Source organism: Eublepharis macularius, chromosome 12 (assembly GCF_028583425.1).
Source record: "Eublepharis macularius isolate TG4126 chromosome 12, MPM_Emac_v1.0, whole genome shotgun sequence".
NCBI classification, from domain to species: domain Eukaryota; kingdom Metazoa; phylum Chordata; class Lepidosauria; order Squamata; family Eublepharidae; genus Eublepharis; species Eublepharis macularius.
In genome coordinates, this window is record NC_072801.1 from 58,707,858 (window position 1) to 58,729,020 (window position 21,163).

The following is a 21,163-nucleotide window of genomic DNA, read 5'->3' on the forward strand; positions in this document are numbered from 1 at the left end:
TATCTACCAAACACACAATTCCATCCCCAAACTCTATGCGACTGCTTCTAGGAAAAGTCTTGCTTCACTGGGTTTATTTTAGGGGGAAACAAAGCTCAAGAACTCTAGGTAGAAGCAAGGAGCCCTATCCCCAACATTTGAATCTCGGGTTGACCCAGCACAAACAACAGCCCTCAATGCTTCCGCATACTCGGCACTGGTCCTTTCTCAACAGGAGCTGAGCAGTAGTAGGCTGCTACCTCCTCATCGCAACAGGACTGGCTCCCAACCACAGCTAACATCTCCCACTCTCAGGCAGCACCAAAACCCGACCTTGAGGTGGTTAATAAACCCTGGGTCAATCTGAATATCATATCCCCATTACTTGTACCCAAGAGCTGCAGGAAGACCCCCCCACACACAGACAACAGTTGGGGAGAGTGTGCCAGTCCCATGCAGGAATAGCCAGACCGACACGTACCTTCATCAATAATCCCATCTGGGTGAATACAGTTCTAATGTACAGGCTCAGAGGTTCTGGGGTTCTCCAGCATAGGGATGATGTCCCAGCATCCAACCATATCAGACTCCCATTCATACCTTTTCTGTGTTCAGTTAAGCAAGTCCGCTTAAGCCTAGCTCAGCAAAAAACGCTGAAGACCCTCCCCCACCACGTAATTCCACAGCTGCTTGATCGGCCGGTGAGCAAGTACAGTGAAGTAAAAGCAGAGCAGGTGGTTTCTACCGCTTTATTTCTTTTCCTCATGAATGTAACCATATAAAAACCATAAGTTATGAAACAGTCACACAATGTCAGCTTTCCAAGGGGCAAGGGAATTTTTTTTTTGTTTAAAAAAAACAAAACAAAAAAAATACTCACAAATCCAAACAGGGAATTTAAGAGGAGAGAAAAGTACAAAACCGTCAGTGAAAAAAAAACACCCACAAAATAGAGATGCCTTTTCCACACATACAAACATATGCGCGCATGCGCCTCCACATGCCCCTTGATAAAAACCTGTTGGGACACCCATCTCCTCCCTGACCCACCCCTGATTGGACACTGAATAGACGTGTACTCTTTTCTCCGCCTCTCCCCCCCCCCCCCACAAAATCTGAGCAGCACTTGCTCTGGAGAAGAGGAGATGGTGAGGAACAGAGTTTACTCTGGACACGGTGTGGGAGGCAGAAAGATTCTGGGCATCACAGTTTGGCAGGGGAGACCAACAATGATTTAACAAGCGAGATAAAACTTCATGATGGAAGTGCTGCTGCTTGGGCCTCGGAACGAACGGATGGACAAAAACACGTGTGCCTCTTCAGTTGGGCTAACCGACTCAGTTCCTGGGTTGTGGGGGGGAGGGAGGTACTGAAAAATGAGGGGCAATCTGGTTGGGGAGGTGGTCTTGGTAATCTCCCCCCCCCATTGTCTAATACTGGCCCCTCCTCTTCCTTGCTGGCCCAGAGTTGCAGCTAAGAGCAGCAAAAAGGGAACTACACAATGAAATGAATTAGTGAAAACGCCAACAGAATAGGGTCAACAGGGAGGGTTACGCTCTGGGTACAAGTGAGGTCAAGGGAGGAGAGGTGAAGAAAAAAAACTGGCAGAGGGGCCAACGGGTTAACGCATCCGATAATCTGTTGAACACGACAACTCGCACAGCTGGCCCTTAAAGTCCAGGTCGATGGTGAAGTCCAGGTCTCGCTGCATATGGGAGACAAGAGGGGAGGGATTCTTTTTTTAAAAGATTTTTTAAATTTCCCAACATGCTCTTCCTTACAAGCAACAAGCCCCCCCTTTGGGGGAAGGGTGAACATCTTGTTTTTCCCTTCAACTAACTCTGTGGAAGCACAGTGCCCAGGCACCTTCAGAACCTCCTGCGATAATCTCTCTCACACACTCACTCACTCACCTACCTTCTTACCCATAGCCCTTTTCAAATCTGCAACCTCTGCCCTGAACCTGTCTCTTGCTGCCATTGGACTTTGTGCTGCTGGCATAGAGGTGCTAGGTAACCAAGAACAAGTTGGCTGCATGCTACATAGGGTCTTCAGTTTTTTTAACTTATGAAATCAATAAGCAACTTTTATTAAAATTGTGTAAGACCTACATATGCCCCCTAGACTTTGTCACAATGCATGGCCAATACCAAGTGCCTGAGCAGTTTGGAGCCAGTTAACTAATGACACTAGTATATACTTGAGTCCTGCTTATCTTACTCTTTACTAGGGTAAACTCTTTACTATGGTAAACTCTTTACACACCCACACTTTAGAGAAACAGAGAACACCAGCGGGGTAAAAGCAAAGGGGACCAAAGACTTCAGATTAACCTCCCTACAATACACCCGCCCACAGCATCTCTGAAGTGTTTAGTACTTTCCCAAGGAGCTCTGCATACTTCACAAGAACCATTTTTAGATATACAACAGGGGTCCTGTCATTTAGTACTTTGATGGGAGACAACCAAGGAAGTCTGGGGTCACTATGCAGAGGCAGGCAATGGCAAACCACCTCTGTTAATCTCTTGCCTTGAAACCCTATTGAGTTGTCATAGGTGAGTTCCAACTTGACAGCACTTTACACACATGCTGCTCTAATCTATTCAATGACTAACACTCATACGACGGATCAAGATCTCCTTACTAAACATATCCCCTAAAAACTGTTAAATAAACATATATGAGATTTAAAGCTCCCATAGTTCAGTGCAGCAGACTGAACTGAGATCAGGAGATGGATTATTAAGCAAGAGAAGATGACTAGGCCTGCAAATCCCACCTACCCACTCACCCTCAAATGAAATTAGTTGCCAACCAAGACTGGAAAATATTGGTTTTACTCATCTTATTCAAGTGCTGGCTAACAGAAATGACTTGATGGAACTTAGTGGCTGGGGACGGAGCTGGCTGGTTTAACAGTGTGCGCAACATACATGTATACTGACAAGAAAAAGAATCCACTGGCACAAGCATCTGTGCAGAGGCCAATCTACTGAGATCAGCTTCCAGCAGAGGAAGGAGCCTGGCTCCCAGTCCTCTTGCAAGATATGTTAATGTGGCAATACAGCAGGGTGGTTTTCTGCAGGACCCTACTGTCCCTTATACACCAGTTTCTCCCATTTAATTACTGCACCTTTAAGTTCTTAAGGCCCTTTGCTCCTGTGCCATTCACCCCAACAAGCATCTCTTACGGCTTTAACTCCAAGAAGCAGAACTCCCTGTTGCCTGTCCAAAGCACCCCTTATCACCCACTCGGAATATACTCATACCACCAAAGTCCATGAATAAGGTCGGGGGCATAGCTGAGAGAGACAGCACATGCTTTTCATGCAGAAGGCCACAGATTCAATCTCCGGTACCTCCAGTTAAAGGATAATGGGAGTCAGTTGTTGAGAAAGATGCTGTCTCTCTTCCCAAGACCTTAGAATTTTGGTGCCAGAGTAGACAATATTGAGCGAGATGGACTAAGGGTCCAAAACAAGAGCACAACACTTTTGCTGCCTGCACAGGATTGAGGCAGAGTAACTCTCCAGGTGCATGCAGAGGAGGGCTGGCTTTCACACTTAAAACGTGGTAGAAACTCCCAGATTTGGTTACAGCAAGAACCAAATTCCTTACTCACATTATTCTTGGCATTTGGTTTCATGCCAATGGTGCCAAATATCTCCTCTCCCGTCTTCACTGTTAGGTAGTCCTCCATATAAAAAACTGTTTGCTTCCAATGGGTGTAGGGAGATTCAGGACCTGGGGGGGGGGGGGGGGAAGCAAAGCAAGGTCATGGAGAGGGTGGCATATCCCAAGAAACGAGTATACATGTGGACAGACATGGTGTACTCCTTCAATCTGCTCTGCTTCAGTTAGCTCCGCTCAGTTGCCCCTTCACAATAGAGCTGCAAGGTCCTCCTTTCTGTCAAGTACACAACCATGTGAAAGCTTCCTCCTGCTGTGTAGTTCCTTTACAATCCTGTTCAGTTCTTTTTGTGTATTCCTGAGTGCAATCTGAGGATAGGTATTTATAAAAAGTAGTAAAAGAACTTGTTCAGCGTCCTACTGTCTGATTTGCCCATGACAACAACTGCTCCTCCTTTGTCAGCTTGTTTTACCAGACAAAGCGAGCTTTGTCTCATGAATGCTTATAGCCTGCTTTAAGGTGCTACTAGACTTTACATCATTCTCCTCTCCTCCATTTTATCCTTACCACAACTCTGTTAGGTTAGGCTGACAGTGTGCAACTGGCCCAATGTCACCCAGTGAGCTTCCATGGCAGAGTGGGGGTTCGAATCTGGGACTCCCAGATCCTAGTACAACACTCTAGGCACTATACCACACTGGCTCTCTGAGAACTCCTAAGCCTAATAACCACTGATTAGACCAACTCTTGGTTGATAGATGCTGCCCTGCTGTACCTTGTCATTGACAGAGCTCTCTTTCCAAAAGAAGCAGCTAACAGGAATGCATTAACTAGTTAGCCTTGAAGGCAGCCACATTATAAGCTGCTGTTTCTGCTGCTTGCTAAGATACTGAGACTGAGTTCTACTTCCCCACCAGAACACACCAAAGCCCACGATCTAAAGCGCCCACCACCCTGTTGATTTCCCAAAGCAAGGCTGTGTCCCTTACTGGTGGAGAATCCAGTGCGCTTGTGGCAACGGGTGAATTCTATGTTGAAGTAAGCTACCAAGGCATGGATGTAGTCATTGCGTTTCACCTGGAGACAGAAGGGCGATGTGAAGGTGAGGTCCTCCACCTTCACTGTGTAGATGTCTACCTCCTGTATGTCAGAAAAGAGAAAGAAGTTGTGAGGCAGACAAGGAGACCTCTTGCTATCCCATGATCGCAAAATTAGAATTTTCATTGTCATCCCTCTCCTCCAGCATTATATAGCTGCAAAAACAAGCTGAAGCTGCCCCCTTTGAATTGCATCCTCTACCAAGCCACCCACTGCAGGGTCAGTCAAGCTTTAAGAAAAACTAAGTTTCCTCCCTGTTCACAGTGGTTTTAAGGTCTGCTGGCCAGTACCATGTTTCTTTTAGTTTTCACTGTGTCAAGCACACTGCTGACGATCAAAGCCCCAGTCTGCTTGAGGTAATGAAGCAGAGATGACAGGAACTTCTGCATCTAGCATGCTTTGAATGGCCTCAGCAGCAGCGGCAGAGCTGACATGGAGACTGCAAACAGGAGACGTCATCACCTCACCTGTCTCCATGTAGAAGATTCTGAAGCCTCTTTTGTTACATAAGCCTACTGAAGAGTGCAAGCTCTCCAGAGGGGAGCACACTGCAGTGGAAGCATAAGCAAACATGACCAACAATTTTCACTTATGAGGAAGAAATCCTGTGGGTAAATCTGGATTTTCCTTCAGAATACAAATTCCAAGATTGTTTTTGGTGCCCCTGAAACAGCTTATGTAACATACTTTTCTGCCTCAGAATGTCTAGCAGCAACAACTGAGGAAAGCACCAGTCAGAAGGAGAGGACGTCACCACCAGTCATACCTTGATGAGGCAGGCATTGGTGACCAACTGCTTCGGATCAACGACGTCCACCAAAGGCTCTTTGATCGCCACATCTTTGATACAGGACATGTCGAAGCCATACACATTCTCCCACCCTGCAGTAAGAGGCACAGATTTGGGGAGGGACTGATTTAGAGCCCAACTATTATTTTATTTACAACATTTGTATATTGACTTTTGGCCTAATGAGGGCCACCAACTACTCCTCCGCACCACTGTAGAACATACATTCGATAAGGGAAAAAAGCAGGAAAAACAACCAACAACTTTGCTGCCCCCGAAGAACGGGTTTTCTAGATTTCTGCCTTCCCATCTCAATCTGCCTAAAGGAGTCACTGTGTGAGCCTGTCCAGAATATCTTTGATTCTATGTCAGAAGTTGATGCAGTCCATGCTACTGCCTAAATTCCCGGCAAGTTTGAATTAGATCCTGGCCCTCTTTGTTAAAAGAGAGCCTCAGTGGGAATTCTTGCAGATTCTTGAGCTTGGCCTTGCTAATTGCAAACAACAGCAGAGCCCCTGCTACTTACAATGGATCTTGTAGTCTTTGTACTGCCTGTCTTCAATCGCTGTGATGTACAGAGTAGCGCGGTCTGGAAAAATGAGCCCATCAGGGGTCTATCACACAAACAGGAAGCAAAAGTGTTACATTTGTCAGGCTTCTCTGAAAATCCAAGCAGTCCTTTTCTCGGCCAACGCCCAATATATTTCAACCTATACTAAAGTCTTGCTATCCTAACCTAGAGAAGAGGCTGCAGCATTTAACAACTAGTAGTGAAATACTGGAGAGGGAGTGCTTCACTTTGATTTAAAATGATGAAAAGAATCCACATTCGTAAGTGAACTTTTAAAATGGCAATGCTGTGCCTTTGGACTACACTAGTAGTTCAAAAGGTGGCAACAACAAACAAAATGGAGGTGCACACCAATGCTTTACTACTAGCATCAGGCAAAGATGCAAACCAACTTGCTCCAGCATACTTCATTTTCAACTGCTTGGGCAAGTTCCACAAGGGCCAATTTTCATAAATCCTAGAGACAACAACCCCATGCACTATGTGTGCATTTGTTCATGCAAAGACAAGATACTGCTAGAGCTACCACAATACCACTTGGCACTACTCAAGTCGAATACAGTGCTGGCTCAGAGCATACCAACAGGAAGTGACATCAATCTTCATCTGGCCCATTCTGTTCTATGATAGGGAAGGCTCCATCGCCACTATGCATGTTTCTCAGGTAGCCCATTAACAGCACAGCAGACTTGCTGGGTCATTTAGCCCAGCATCCTGTTTCCACCAGCAGCCAGTCTGATGCCTCTGGGAACCCCACAAGCAGGAAATGAAGGCACCAGCTCTGCCATTAGCCCCCAGCATGCTCAGAATCATACTGCCTCTGTACACAGAGGTCTCTTTTACCTGTCATGAATAACAACCTCACTAAAAGCCTCTGTGAAGTACTACTAATAAATTACCAAAGGACTGTTTTTGGGAACAGTGAGTGGCTGAAATATTGTAAGGCAATCCACCACATTTCATTAACAGGTTCAAAAGAAGTTAGGATACTAAGGATGGGAGCCCACTGAGGAATTACTCAGGGAGGCACAATATGGAAAGCCCACCTGACCCACCCCCCAAGGAGTTGCTGCAGGCTGATTTCTTCCACACCATGCCTGTTTCACTGAAACTGACTTGACTGCTCTCAACCTTCTGAGCTGCCTGGTGCATACTCTGGGAATTTTTTTTCTTTAGAATAATTTACAAAATAATTGTTTTCCTGTATACTCAAAAAGTCACCCATGTAGGCAGAGCCTCCTTCCTTTGTCTGGGGATGGCCACATTTGTACAACTTTCATCATTCACAAAGGGAGAGTCAGTTTGTTAGCTGCAGAGACTGGAGAGGGAATTCTGATCTGGTTTTTTGTCCAACCGATTCAGTTGCGATCCTGGAAGTTACAAAGGGTTGTGTGCTTGTGTGCATGAACCCCTCTTTTGACCAAGAGTGCAACAATTCCACTACCCCATGACTTCTCTGGACTCAAGGTGGTCAGGTGAATTCTGCCCTCTTTGGCCCATTATCAGTATGCAGAAATATGCAACCCTTCTTATCAAAAGAGACGGGTTCAGATCCAGGAGTTGCTAGCGGGAAAAGAACATAGGGGCAGGAACTCACCAGCCACTTGTCACGGGCGTAAATAACCGTGTTGAGCATGGACTCATAGAAGAGGCAATAGCCCATCCACTCGCTGATTATTATGTCCACCTTCTCTACAGGCAGCTCCACTTCCTCCACCTTGCCTTTGATGATAGACACGACTTTGGGGGACAGAAAAGAAAGTATTCAAGCACAGATAGGAGCTGCAAGGACAGTTCAACAATGGAACAACCTAGAAGTTTTCTGGCCTAGTCAGGGCAATCTTTAGCAGCACAAGATGACTGACGTGCAAGCTCTCCTTTACACAATTCAGAGAAAAGACGCAGGACCATGCGGAAATTTTACCCTTGCCTCTACTCCAAAAGGCAAGAGAATCTAAAGGGAAAAGGAGAAAGGTATGGCTTCAACAGATCCCCCAAAGCACAATAAAGGTGGTAGGCCCAACAATGGTAATTCACGTAACGGACAGGATACACTGCTGACTGCATTTACTCCAATTCAAGGAGCCACTCTGAGCAGAGTCAGACCATTGGTCCATTTAGCCAAGCTCTCACAGGAGCCTGTGTGACCCATTGCTCCAATAGGAAAAAGGGTGCATCAATCACGTGGCATACAAGAGACTGCTTGCATTTGCCACAGCCACTGCTCAATTTTCTCTAAGACACTACCAGCAGGAAAACGGGCAAGTGGGTCTAAGGTTGCTACCGCAGAATAACTGTCACATTTCACTTCTGCAGACTGTACCCCTTTACCAGGCATTGGCTCTTCTATGGATGAATGATACAGAAAAGAGAGATGTTTGGAAGGTCAAGTAAGTAAAGCAGACACTCACCGTGGTCGAGTTTGTTGGCTTTGACTATTTTGACAGCATAGTCAGATATACTGGAGCACTCAATCTATTCAGATACATAGAGAAAGAAGTTTCGTTTAGATTGTTTTATCCCACCATTCCAACAAGAAGCTCAAGGCAACACTATGGCCCGTCCTCCCCTCTCATTTGATCTTCGCAATTCTGTGAGTTGGGCTAGACAGAGAATGACTAGGACAAGGTCAACTAGTTAGCTTCATGACAGAGCAGGAATTAGAAACTGGCTCTTCCTGGCCTAAACTCAGTTCTTGAACCATTATTTTACTTACAGCCCACCTTTCTCCCCAATGGGGACCCAAAGTATCTTACTTCAGTCTCCATTTTATCCTCACAATAAGATGGACAGGCTGAGAGTGTGTGACTGGGCCCAAGGTCACTCAGCAAGCGAGTATGGCAGAACTCGAGTCCTAGTCCTGATCGTAGTCCAACACTCTAACCACCACTGGTGCTCATTACATGGTTATGACTCTCTGGTACACATATGCATCATGCCAGGGAAAAGCTTGATTTTGCCTATGCATCCAGCAAGAAATCACCTGATTAGTTCCCCTTTCACCAAATACTATTTCACTCAGCTAATGAAACTTCAACTGGTACAGAACGCTGCAGCCCAGATGTTGACTGCAGTGAGTTGCAGGAACCGTATCACTCCAGTTTTGGCCCACCTACACTGGCTCTCAGTCTGTTTCCAGGCACAATTCAAGGTGCCAGGGCTGACCTTTAAAGCCCTATAGGGTTTGGCACCCACAGACCTGAAGGGCTGCCTACTCCCTTATGAACATGCCCTGCTTCAGGTGCCCCCACCTCCTAAGATTAGGCAGCTGGTAACCCGGAAGAGGGCATTCTCAGTCATGGCACTGAAACTATGGAATGCTCTCCCCAAACACTCACCTGTTCCATCTTCACCATCAGGAGAAGACGGGGTTTTGTTTGGTTTCGTGTTCCGTCAGTGATCCAGCATCCCTGCCCAGTTTTAATTGTTTCCCTATGTATTTTAGCTCTAGTTTCCTTTTAATGATGCACTTTGTTGGTTTTAATAGTTTTTAAAATGTGATTTTATTATGCATGTTTTAATTTGTTAGCTGCCTTGGGGGCCCTTATGAGGGCAGAAAGGTGAGCTATATTTATTTATTTAACACAATTTAATAAAGTGCCTTTACCATAGTATACAATACTGAGCTAGATGGACTGGAATGGTCCAACATGGTATAAGGCAGCTTCTTCTGTTCATATCTTTAGAGGAGGAACTATGGCCCAGTGGGTTCAGCGGGTGGTCCCAAACTGAATCCCTGGCACCTCAGAAGGTGTCAGGGCGCAGATGGTAGAAGAGATGGTTCTCTGCTCAAGACTCTTGAGAACAGCTATCAGCCACAGGAGAAAATACTGAGTTAGGTGATTTGGTATGTCCAAATTCTGCTTGGGAGGAGACGGGATTGAGCAAGGCATGCAAACGAGTTCTCTTACTCAACACGCATTACTGTACCCACAGCATAATTTTTGTTTTTTGGTTGCAAAACTGAGTTATCTTAGTTAGAATTTGAGACATACACACATCCGTTCCCAGTGTCCCAAGGGTGGATAAAAATCAATGATTTTTTTAATTTAAATCTTTTTTTATTTAAATCGGATTGTTAATATAATTTTTTGAGGAAAAGTCTATCTAAAGATAATTTTCTATTTAAGATATATTCTAATCCAAAGGTTAGCATCATGAAATAAGAATTAGTTTTTAATTATGTAGCATGAGGCTGTATATTCATGCAATGTTTAAATTTTCTTGTAAACAAATTCCATTATCCATTCACAATGTCATGCTCTTCCAGTTTTTCTATCTAGAAGATATTATCACAGATGCTTAGTTTTACAGTTCTCAAAACTGTGAATTTGTGTCTGCAGAGATCACATCTCTTCTTCACAGCACAAAGGTTATAAAGTAAACATAAACAGTTGAGAAAAAGGCCTTAATCCCATGATTTAAATCAAATCCACCCTACTTACCACCTATCAGGAATACACATGCGCACGCAGCTTCGTCACTCACCCCAATGACTTTCTTGGCACCAGCCTTGGCTGCAAACATACAGAGGATCCCAGTCCCACTGCCAACATCCAGGACCACTTTGTCTTTGAAGAGGTGCCGGTTGTGAAACATGGAATTTCTGTAGGTCAGTGTGCGCACCTCGTCTTTCAGCATCTCCTGTTTGGGGAGCAAGGCCAGGAATAAAGGTGAACGAAGCTTATAGCCTCCTGCTTCCCATCACCCCTCCCATAGTGAAAATGGATCAGTGACATGGGGAACCTTTATGACCCCATACCGCAGCCAGCTCCCTCACCTCATGAATGCCAAAGTGAGCGTAAGAATCAAAATAATAATCCTTGGAGGTCATCTCCTCTGCTGTTGGCTTTCCACTGCTTTCTGGCTGGGTGCACGAGACCTGGCAAGAGACAGAAGTGGGTATGACAAAAGAGGTCCCAAATAGCTCTAAATATATCTTTATAAAGCTCACCAACAAGAAGTCCTTCACCTTTTTTCCCTTGATATCACTCATCACTTACGTAGTAGCCCTATTAATACCCAAAGCACTTTACAAAAAAACCCTCTTGCCCTTCCTCATCTCATCTTCAAGCCCAATGAGCCTATAAAATTCATCCATTTTTGAAAGATTCCACCTAAGTTCAATGGGGTTTTACCCAGGCATAGAACAAGAGAGGAAGCCGCAATATCCTTTTGAAAGCCAGCTACTGCTCCTTCCACCATAACTAATTTTTGCAACAGCTTCAGTGCATCTATTGTCACAGCCTGGGGAAAAAAGAGTCCACAAAAGTTGCAAAGAAAAATAATTAAACTTTGTAAACTCCCTCGGTGGAAACATTTCTCCCAATAACATCTGGAGCTGCCTTATACCAACCATTGGGTGAATCTACTTTAGTGCTGGCTATCACTGGCAGAGGCTCTCTAGGACCTCAAGCAGCAAAAGGTCTTCCCTAACACCAGCTATATTAGACACTTTCACTGGAGATGCCTGGGACTGAACCTAGGACACTGATCCATAGCTTCTCCTCTAAATATATGAATATATGAAGTTGCTTTAGACCAAGTCAGGCCATACAAAGAACTATACTCTTAGCCATAGCCCCTGCCCCGATGACCACGCAACACATGATTTACAATCTGAATTGTGAATAGCAAGGTCAGCAACTGTATGCTCCTGGGTCAATTCTGGCCCTCCCAAGAGGGATATGGATGGAGCTGCAGTTGTGACAGTAAAATTTGTTGCAGTTTATGGGAGGCTGAGGCAGTTCGTTTGCGGTCCTGCAAGATGCTAGCTTTGCATCTAACATGAGTTAAATCCTCAGTTTTAATTGAAATTATCTGCAGTTGCACATTCATCAGAGAATGAGATGTAGTGGAAGATCCAGATTCAAATCTCCACTTCACCATAAAGCTCATGCGTGAGCTTGGACCAGTCGTACTCTCTGTCTAGGCCTAACCTACCTCAGAAAGCTGATACAAGAACAAAAGGAAGGAAGAGAGAACTATGTGAGCTCTAAAGATTATAGTTGCTCATGCTGATTTTCTTCTTATTTTTCCCTCTCTTCCCTAGATCTACCCTACTTTAAAATTGTACTTATTTATTTACTTCAATTATATTCTACCTTTCTCCTCAACAGGGACCCAAAGCAGCTTACATCTCTCTTCTATCCTCCATTTTATTCTCAAAGCAATCCTGTGAGGTAGATTAGGCCTAGAAAGGCAGAGACTGTCCCAAGGTCACCCAGCAAGCTTCCATGGCAGAGTGTGGATTTGAACTTGGGCCTCCCATATCCTAGTTTGATACTGTAACCAGTACACATAATACTGGCTCTCAAGCACCTTGGATCTCTTCAAGGTGTGTGCTTAGGAAACTTGAAAAATACTTTGTGTGTAGATGTTCCCGTAACACTAATAACTTGAATACCAACAGCAACTAAATCCTTCTGGTACAACTAGTTGCCGAGGTAAACCCAACAACAAAAACACAGTCTGCATAAACCATCCTTTTTTTGTATCCTGGCTGAGATCAGCTTCTTTGTTCTCCTTTCCCCCACCACCCCAACAGAAAGCCATTAGCGTCAAGGAAGCCCAATAACTCTTCTCTGCATGTAGACAAGCGTCCACTTTCATGTGCTCAGGCTTCCTAGTGCTGCTGTGTGGTTTTTAGCTTGAGGGTAAATATTAATCCTGAAACATGTCAGATTGACTTGCATCCAAAAGGATGCTTTAAAGATCCTTTTCTCCCTAGAAGAGCGAACCACCATGCTTGAGGATATGAAGCCTGCCTTATCTCACTGGCCACCTCACTCAGTGATGTCTGCCCTGGATGGCAGCAGTGCTCCAAGATCACAGACCTCTGTCAGCTGCACCACCTCTGATCCTTTTTAACTGGAGATGACTGGAAATGAATGTGAGAACTTCAACAGGCCCAGAATGGGCCCTGCTCTACCACTGAGCTGTAGGCTCTAGCCAAATGGTTTCCTTGACCAAGCCAAGCTTGAAGATCACAAAAAGGTGTCCTTTGTTTTTGCCTGCCTTTCTTGAAAGGTTACCAAAATTTCATGATGAATGAGGAGGAAGATGAATTGAAAGCTGTTATAATGCAGAACTAATGGGTGTAACACAACTCTAGGTTTATTTACTGGAAGACAAGATTATACATACAATTCCCCAACACTTGCCAATTACAGACACTGATGGGTGAAGGGAAACGACGACGCTGGACTAATCTGTTTATTACTACCAACACCAGGTTTCCAAATTGAGACCCCCAATTGCTTTTCTAGGCTCACTTTGACTCTGCTAAATTTAGAAAAGCTTGTACTGGGTGGCGCAGGGGATGACTATTTATTGTCTGCCATTCTCACTGAGACTTGGACTGCACAGATGGGGGACTCAGATCGACAGACAGGACTTGCTCAAACATCTGGCCTTGCCTGCCTCAGAACAGTTTTCTGGAGGAACAGCTGCAACCCACTGTCAGACTTTTCAACCCTTTCAAAGCTTATCTGTTGCAACGCTCTATGGGGGACTGCCCCCATCAAGGGCTCAAAAAGTGCAGCTGGTGCTGAGAACAGAGGGCAAATCATCCCATTACACCCTTATGCCTGTGACTACATTAACAAACAGGAGACCTTGCAGCTCTTTAAAGACCAACAGGCCTTTTGATTCCAGATCAAGCTTTTGAGGACCAGAGCCCACTTCATCAGATCTTCAGGGGAGAGGGAACAGAGAGAGACTTCTGTTGTGTCTGTGAACTCCAAGTTCAAACAAACCCTCCTGAGCTTCCTATACACAAATACACAAAGACATTTTTGCTGCTTAACCCTATTAACGGTCAGAACTCTCTGCTTCCAGAAATCCACTTTTGTAAATGCTGAAACCGAGACCGGAAGAAGCATTTTTAAAAACACTGTGCACCTGTATAATTTCCTCTCTCTTTTTGAGAGCCAGCCCTGCATTGAGGGTTTTTTTTAAACAAAAACTTCTCAACCCTAAATGTTTCTGATGGGATTTTAGGTACTTCAACAGCCAGGTAGCAGAGGGGGTGGAATGCTCAAGGTTGCAACATTTTTTCCTATTTGGCTCTCACCAGTTGGGATTCTTTATCACAGTTACAGTTCACCGAGTGTTCAAAGCACTTCACATATACACAGTTATTCTTACAGCAGCTTTTAATACAATGGGGTGGGGGAGATTGCTCTCATCTCTGTAACCAGAAGAGCCTTCTGGAGCAACAGCTCTCTGTTCACGAAGTAGCCAAGAACCCCACTGAGCCATAAGATCCCAAGGCTCAGTCTACACATGCAGCAGAATGAGCTGGTAGCTGGGATCACATTTTTCAGTGGTCCTCCGCATTAATCACTTCCTGAAAATGGGAAACTAGCACAGCATGTGAAGAGTTAAGGCTTCCTCCCCAATGTACCAATTCCTCCCATAACTCTCCATTTGCAGAAAGTTTTACATGGGGGAGCAGTTAGCATTTGACACACCACAGCAGGAAGGGTCCACTCTACCACCCCATTCTATTCCATGTTCAGACAAGACCGGTAATCATCAACTGTGTATGTGCCTGAATGAAGGGGCAGTGGAATTTCCCCCCTGTTCATATACAAGACTGGGGTTCAAATTGCCCACCAGAAAGCAGCCAGAAAGGAAGTTATTCTCCTGCCAATATACCCCAAGCCCATTTGTCTCAGTCTGTGAATCCAGCTAACACTGGCTCTGCATTCCTATTTCTCTCATCCCACCCCCAGGGAAAGGGGGCAGGCTTTGCGGGAGTAGGCCTACCTCCTGCGCTGCTCTACCCCCTGCCTGTCCCCAGGAGTGGGGAGCTGAAGAAAAGTTAAGGAAACAGTCAGCCAATGACACCCAATGCCACCAAGTCCTCAGCCCCCATCCCTGGACCACCCAGGTCCTTATCAAATCCAGCAGCCTCAGATGCCCCAACCATATGTTTCTAATAAACACACACACAGCCAGAACAAGTTACTGGGCTTGCTGTAGCCACAATGGTTGCCAACAAGCCTGGAGAACAAACAGCAGGTTAATTGAATGTTTGTTTACCCTTCATGCCTTGAGAAGTTTCAGCTACTCATGTCCACACATTAAGCCTCTATTAAAGGGACAGGACAGTTTTCTCCAGGCCTGTTGGCAAACCTAGTAGCCACTCCATCCCTTTGGTTACCACCAAAAGCTTCAAACTGTTCCCCCTTCATCTCACTCACCCAATCACAGCTTCCAGAGACATTCACCCAAACTGCTCTCACACTCTGAATGAGCACTAGAACCAAGACTTCTCCCACCACTATACCTTCTAAAGCAAACCCCAGAGTTTTGCACTAAGCCTCTAGGCAGTTCTAGATATCAGAGGGAAACAGGTGCTGTGAAGGGCATAAGCACAGAGATCACATTAATGCCAAGCTGAACAATTTGAATTAAGCCATCCACAATTTGATTCTGCACAGAGTCAGTGAAGATTAAAAATATCAATTTAAGCACAATTTAGCCCTCTCCAATAACTTGCATTGTTTGGCTAAACAGATTTCTTGTGAGGAGTTAGGGAGCTAATTCTTGTTAGTACACTTATGTGGCCCAGGAGATGTTTAAAAAGCAAAATAGAACAGTCAGGAATTTAAACTAAACAGGAGAGAGAACACAACATGGCTACAGTCTACATCATGGTAAGTGACAGGAGAACCCTAATGGCTTTGGAGAAGGGCAACACTCCTAATCAAGCTACCTATGAGAGCAGGGAAGCAATTACAAAAGCATTTTTAGCAAGGGACAAATGCAAAGAATAGAAGGGAGTTATGGAGCCAAGCTGGTGACAAAACAAGAACAAATTTGGCCAGGGCTAGAGTGCCTCACCCACACTCTGGGCTGGGCACTAGTCTAGCTCGCATGAACTCAAAGGATATTTACATCTTCTAGCGGAGTCTGCAGGCTCATCCCATTAGCCAGCGTGGTTACAAAATTCTAGGAGAGAGAGAGTAACAAGGGAAATAAGGTCAATTCAAAGCTCAACGGGCACTGAGCCGGAGACTGGGTCTTATGGTGGGTGGGGGGACAGGGAGAAGAGTCAGCAGGTGACTGTGAAACAGGGTGGGGGTGACAAAGGCAGCTCCTGCCATACTTGCCACAGATGACTTGAAAGACTAGATATCTTTCCAGAGCTTGATACTGGAGGGCACCATGTCTTGGGATTCCCATGGCAACACAGGCAGATGAAAGGGAGTGGTGGTCTTTGTTGACAGCTCCCCCATGTGTAAATAATGCCCCCCTGCATAATCCATGCACCCGCTACTATGGCTGCGTCAGCAACATGACAAATGCAGCACACGCACGAATGAAACGAGGTTGCCTCCGGTCCCAAAAAAGGCTTCTTATGGGATTATCACAATCCCATGCCCCGAATAGAAAAGTCAGCTGAATACCTCCAAGGCTGCTCTGCCAGGCTGCAGAGAGCCCTGCCAAACCGCTCACCTCCAGAGTCGGTAACACCGACATCCCTCCCCTCCAGATGAAGAATTCAAAGTAAGGTCAAGAGATGCTCTAGCATTGAGGACTAGTAAGCAAGGCCATGTGAAAAACAAGTATTTGGAGTAGTAGGAGAGAAACAGAATGACAAAAGACAAACAAGAGCTATTTAAGTTATGGTGAGGAAACAGCCTCTCAGTGAGAGAAGAAACGGGCCATTCCACGTCTTCCTGGTCCCAACCTTTGCCATTCAATGCCCCCTCCCACTATTTTCAACAGTCATTTCTCATTTGAAATGTGTGTATTATTTTTACACAGGATCTTTTAAAAACCCTTTCATCAGATTTTTAGTCCTGAAGACACAGAGAGATCTGCACTGCAAACTGCTAACATTCCCATTGGGGTTCAATGGTATAAGGGCAGAATCTCCCTTATTCCAGGGTGGAAATTACCCAGTCTCAAGGTACAGCTCCTCTCTGGTATATGCCAACACACAGCACTGGCAGATCACCCTCGCTTTCTCAAAAAGGAAAAAGCCAGCCCCTTCACCTCCACACACTATCCCAAGCAAGGGGAAATGGTAACTGCCACTGCACGTGGTCATGAGATGGCTTTGGGCGTACACTTGTCCAACTGAAGGGCAACAGTCCCCAAGGATGCCTACAATTCCAGAGGAGTAGCCTTGTTACTGTGTTCAAGCAAATATTCACCAGAGTGTAGTGACATCTTAAAGGAAAATGATTCCAGCATCATATTTTGTGGACCAGTCCACAAAAGTTTACGCTGGAATAAAATCCTGTAAAAATTTAATTTTCCAAGAGAACCTTGTTTTTTTTAAAAAAAAGAAAACTAAAGGTTTAGGCTTAGGAGAAAGCAGCATGTATATCCCCACCCGCTCCACCCCTCTAAATGATCCCAGTGAAGGTATCTCAAGGCCTGTCCCAGCACTGGATATTTGAGTCACACAATGAAAGGGGCCAAAGACAAACCAATTTCCTATAACAGGAAGCTTCCCTCTTGCCCAGCTCATGATTCTCTGCCTCACCATACAGCTTCCGCTACATGTCCTAGTCCAATTCAGCCTCTTGTTCCAGTTGAAATCTCTTACCCTCGCCTACTGAGCCCTTCTTTCAAATTTGATCCCAGCTAACAAACTGAACCCTCTCAAGGCAGTTTCCCCATGCTTCTTCTTCCATCTTTGTCTTTCCAGCGCCTGCCAGAGAACCCCCCCCCCAACCTCACTACAGCACAACCCATTTGCAAGCTAATCCTGATCATCCTTCCAAGCCCACAGAAAAACTGGAGTGTCTCAGTTTTCCAGATCTCCCTCACACACAAATATCTGCCAGCTGCCCCTTACAAAGACCAAAGTAGATCAAAACCTTCCATTCTAAAAATCAAATCTCAGTAAACATGCAAACAACATTACAGTCCTATGAGAAACCAGCTTCCTCGCAGATAACCTCTTCTCAAGATCCAATACCCTTTCCCATCCATTCCTACAGCTTTGCGATAGCATCTGAAAGGAGACTCTGGAGTTTGAACTTAGGGCTGGGCAGACAAAAACTATACAAGATCCCGGCTGTAGAGAAGGTGAGAGTGCCCCCCCCCAGCCACCAGGTTGAGGACAACAGGAAGTGCTTGATGATTCTAAGGGAGAGCATTTCATAGACAGCCGAGAGGGCTCTGTGGAAGAACTAGACTTCTTCAAGTCGCAGGGGTTTGTATTGAATACCAAGACCAAACTCTCAGTTGAGGAGTGTGGAAAGAACAGGTAATTCATGCGGGGGGGAGGGGGAGCTTTCTCTGATGATGTTCACTATAAAGGCTCTGTTGTAGGGGTTGCCAAGGAAAAGAATTTTAGGGATTCTATGGGATAGATTCTAAGTATGGGGGCAGGGATCACTATGGGGAACAGAAACATTCCTGGAGGCTACAGTCATGAGATGGGAGGAAACTTCTACCCAAGAGGCTAGGGAATCTGTGGGCACCTATGGCTCCATGGTACAGGACAAGTTTTCCATGTAGACATGGCATCCCTTCAATTCCAGGAAAAAGATTTCAGATGGCAGGTGCTATTCAGTTCCAACCAACAAAGCATCTTCATTTGCTTATAAAATCTGAGCTATACCAGAATGGAGTAAGGAGGAAACTGAATGGGGCAAAGAATTGGTGGGGGCAGCTGTAAAGAGATTCTACAGGACAAAGTTTCAAGTAGGGAGCCAGGTTGGTCTGGAACAGAAGAACAGGATTTAAGTCCAGTGGCACTTTTGAGACCAACAAGATGTCCAGGGCATGAGTTTTTAAGAGTAAAAGTTTATCTGAAGTAGGGCATTCTGATTCTCAAAAGCTGGAAATCTGGATTCTCAACAGCTGAAAATACTGGAAATCTTGTTGATCTTTAAGGTGCCACTAGTCTCAAATCCTACAGGAAAAAGGATTCCGTGGGGCCGACATAGTCTAGCACGGCTGGCGGAGGAGGAGCTCCGAGGGCAAAGTGGGCGGGACTTTATGGGGCAAGGCGTACCATGCGGCTACCATGAGGAGAAAAGGAAATTCGATTGGGGGGGGGGGCAAATGAACAACGCGGGGGGAAGCGTGCTGGGATGCAAAAAGAAGACGCGAGGAGAAGACTATTGAGGGCTGCTGTGTGCGGCGGAGGGAACTCCGAAAGCAGAAGGAACACAAATACTATTACGATAGTTTCAGGTGGAAGCCGTGTTCGTCTGCAGTAGAAGAGCAACATTCGAATCCAGTAACACCTTAGAGGCCAACCAGATTTCCAGGTGTGAGCTTTCGAGAGTTCGACGAAGGGAGCTTTGACTGTTGGAAGCTAGTTGGGAATCTAGTTGGTCTTTTAAGGCGTTCCTGGACGCCAATCGGGCTCATAATGCCATTACGTTCCTCGAGAAGGGGGAAGTGGCATCGTTAATAGTAATGTTTTGGAGGCAAAACTTAATGTCTGAATATCCCACATGTCATAGCTACTCAAACCCTCTTCCCTCTAAACGTAAATCTGGGGAAGGGCATTTTCTTTTCCGGGGGTCACTAGAGAATAACGAGTTGGGAGAGGGGGATAATGGAAAGACTGCGGGGCGAAAGAGTCGCCCATTATGGGATGGAGAAAGAAAGAGGTCTGCAGGAGAGGTGGGAAGGAAGGAAAGGCGGGAGATGGTCGGATTTTATGGGGATCCATTTTGAAGGCAGAATAGCTCAATATGGAAGCCCGTTGTTCGGGAGGAGCGGAAGAAGTGAAGGAATTCGGTCATCTGGGGCCAACAAAAGCCACACGAATTCTGAGGGGCCAAGGACGGGGGGGTCTCTGGCAAATAACGCCCCCTACATACCCCCATGGCTTGAGAGTGGGTCGGGAGGGAGACTCCTTGGGGTATCTATGGGGCACCGGGGCGGCTCTCGAACTCTCCCCCACGACGGAGACGGCAGGCGCCGTCGCCACCCCCTCCCACAATCCCTCACCTCCATGATGCAGTTTGCAGCCTCCGCCATCTTGCGAATGAGACACAGAAAGAGAGAGAGGCACTCGCCAGACAACCCCCAGCCTCGTTATAAGGAGGGAGGGGACGCGAAAGCCCATTGGGCAGCGCCGGCGTCGCTTAAGACAAAATGAGGCGGGACGGGCTGAAGAAACCCTCCTCCGTATTTTCATTGGTCGCCCAGCTCTTTGGTCATCACCCCACGATCAATGGCCATTGGTCCAACGGCAACGGCAAGGCGGAGCGTCACGAGCCTACCTCTTTTCAGCCGTGGGGAAACCCAATGGAAAGGGAGTAGACGTCAATCAGAGTTAGAGTCCCGCTTGCTCGATCGACGCCATTGGTGAGGGAAGACAAACGTTGGCCAATCGAGGCAGAGAGGCGGGCTTTGCGTCAAAAGCGAATGTCTGTTGGTCCACTTAAACGTCGGTCAAAATAAAAATTTCCATCTTCTTCTCTGACATTGGTCTTCTCTCCTTCCTTTCCCCGCCCATTGTCTCCGAACTTAACAGCGATTGGTTGATTAAAGTGACAATCAAAGGGGCTCGTTCGCATTCAAAATCTATTACCCAGCCTCATTTACTATGAGGGAAATGTGACAAAGGAAAGGAGGGACTTCGCTGGCGTAGAGCGGAGGCTGACTCCCCCGTACCCAGGACTACGCCGTAAGAATATATAACGTGGAGCTCTTCAAAGGCTACCCCACATGTCTTTTTGACTAAAGTCAAATGGAGAAAGATACCGTTCACTCTCAAGCAGCAGCCTACGGAATGATTTTCTATTCCCCACTGGCCACTTTGGTGGTCACTCATAATTAGAAACCCGCTTGAAGAGTTCTGCGATTTCTTATTGGTCGATTGCTATGTCAATTACTGAATGGGCGGGTAGTAAAACGATTTCAAAGATTTATTGGTAGAAACGTCCGTGAATGAGAAGTAATACCTTTCATAGTAACTGACTGATTGGCATGAGTTAGCCCGTAGCCAAGGTCAAATCCTATTGGGAAGGGTAAAGCGTCACTCAGGGACTGGTACCAGCCTCTTAGATTTATAGAACTTTTTACTTACTGGTTTTAGGGGGGGGGCAATCAAAAATGTTTAAATCTTATTGGGTATTTTTGCCGTCACTCATAAGGCA

At 45.8% G+C, this 21,163-nt stretch overlaps 1 protein-coding gene across 2 annotated transcripts; it reads right to left on the reverse strand.

The window, feature by feature from the left end:
* Nucleotides 1-714: 714 nt before the first annotated feature.
* Nucleotides 715-20,086, reverse strand: PRMT1 (protein arginine methyltransferase 1). 2 transcript variants are annotated; one of them, XM_054993534.1, is made up of 11 exons: nucleotides 20,010-20,061; nucleotides 15,978-16,031; nucleotides 10,852-10,953; nucleotides 10,560-10,715; nucleotides 8,483-8,546; nucleotides 7,669-7,811; nucleotides 6,027-6,114; nucleotides 5,477-5,592; nucleotides 4,602-4,752; nucleotides 3,604-3,725; nucleotides 715-1,684 (listed from the first exon to the last, which is right to left on the reverse strand). In XM_054993534.1, the coding sequence occupies exons 1-11, from the start codon at nucleotides 20,037-20,039 to the stop codon at nucleotides 1,601-1,603; spliced, it is 1,110 nt and encodes a 369-aa protein (XP_054849509.1). In that variant the 5' UTR covers nucleotides 20,040-20,061; the 3' UTR covers nucleotides 715-1,600. The 2 variants fall into 2 exon arrangements, with proteins under 2 accessions (XP_054849509.1, XP_054849510.1); XM_054993535.1 differs by lacking the exon at nucleotides 15,978-16,031 and having other exon boundaries at nucleotides 20,010-20,086.
* Nucleotides 20,087-21,163: the final 1,077 nt, after the last annotated feature.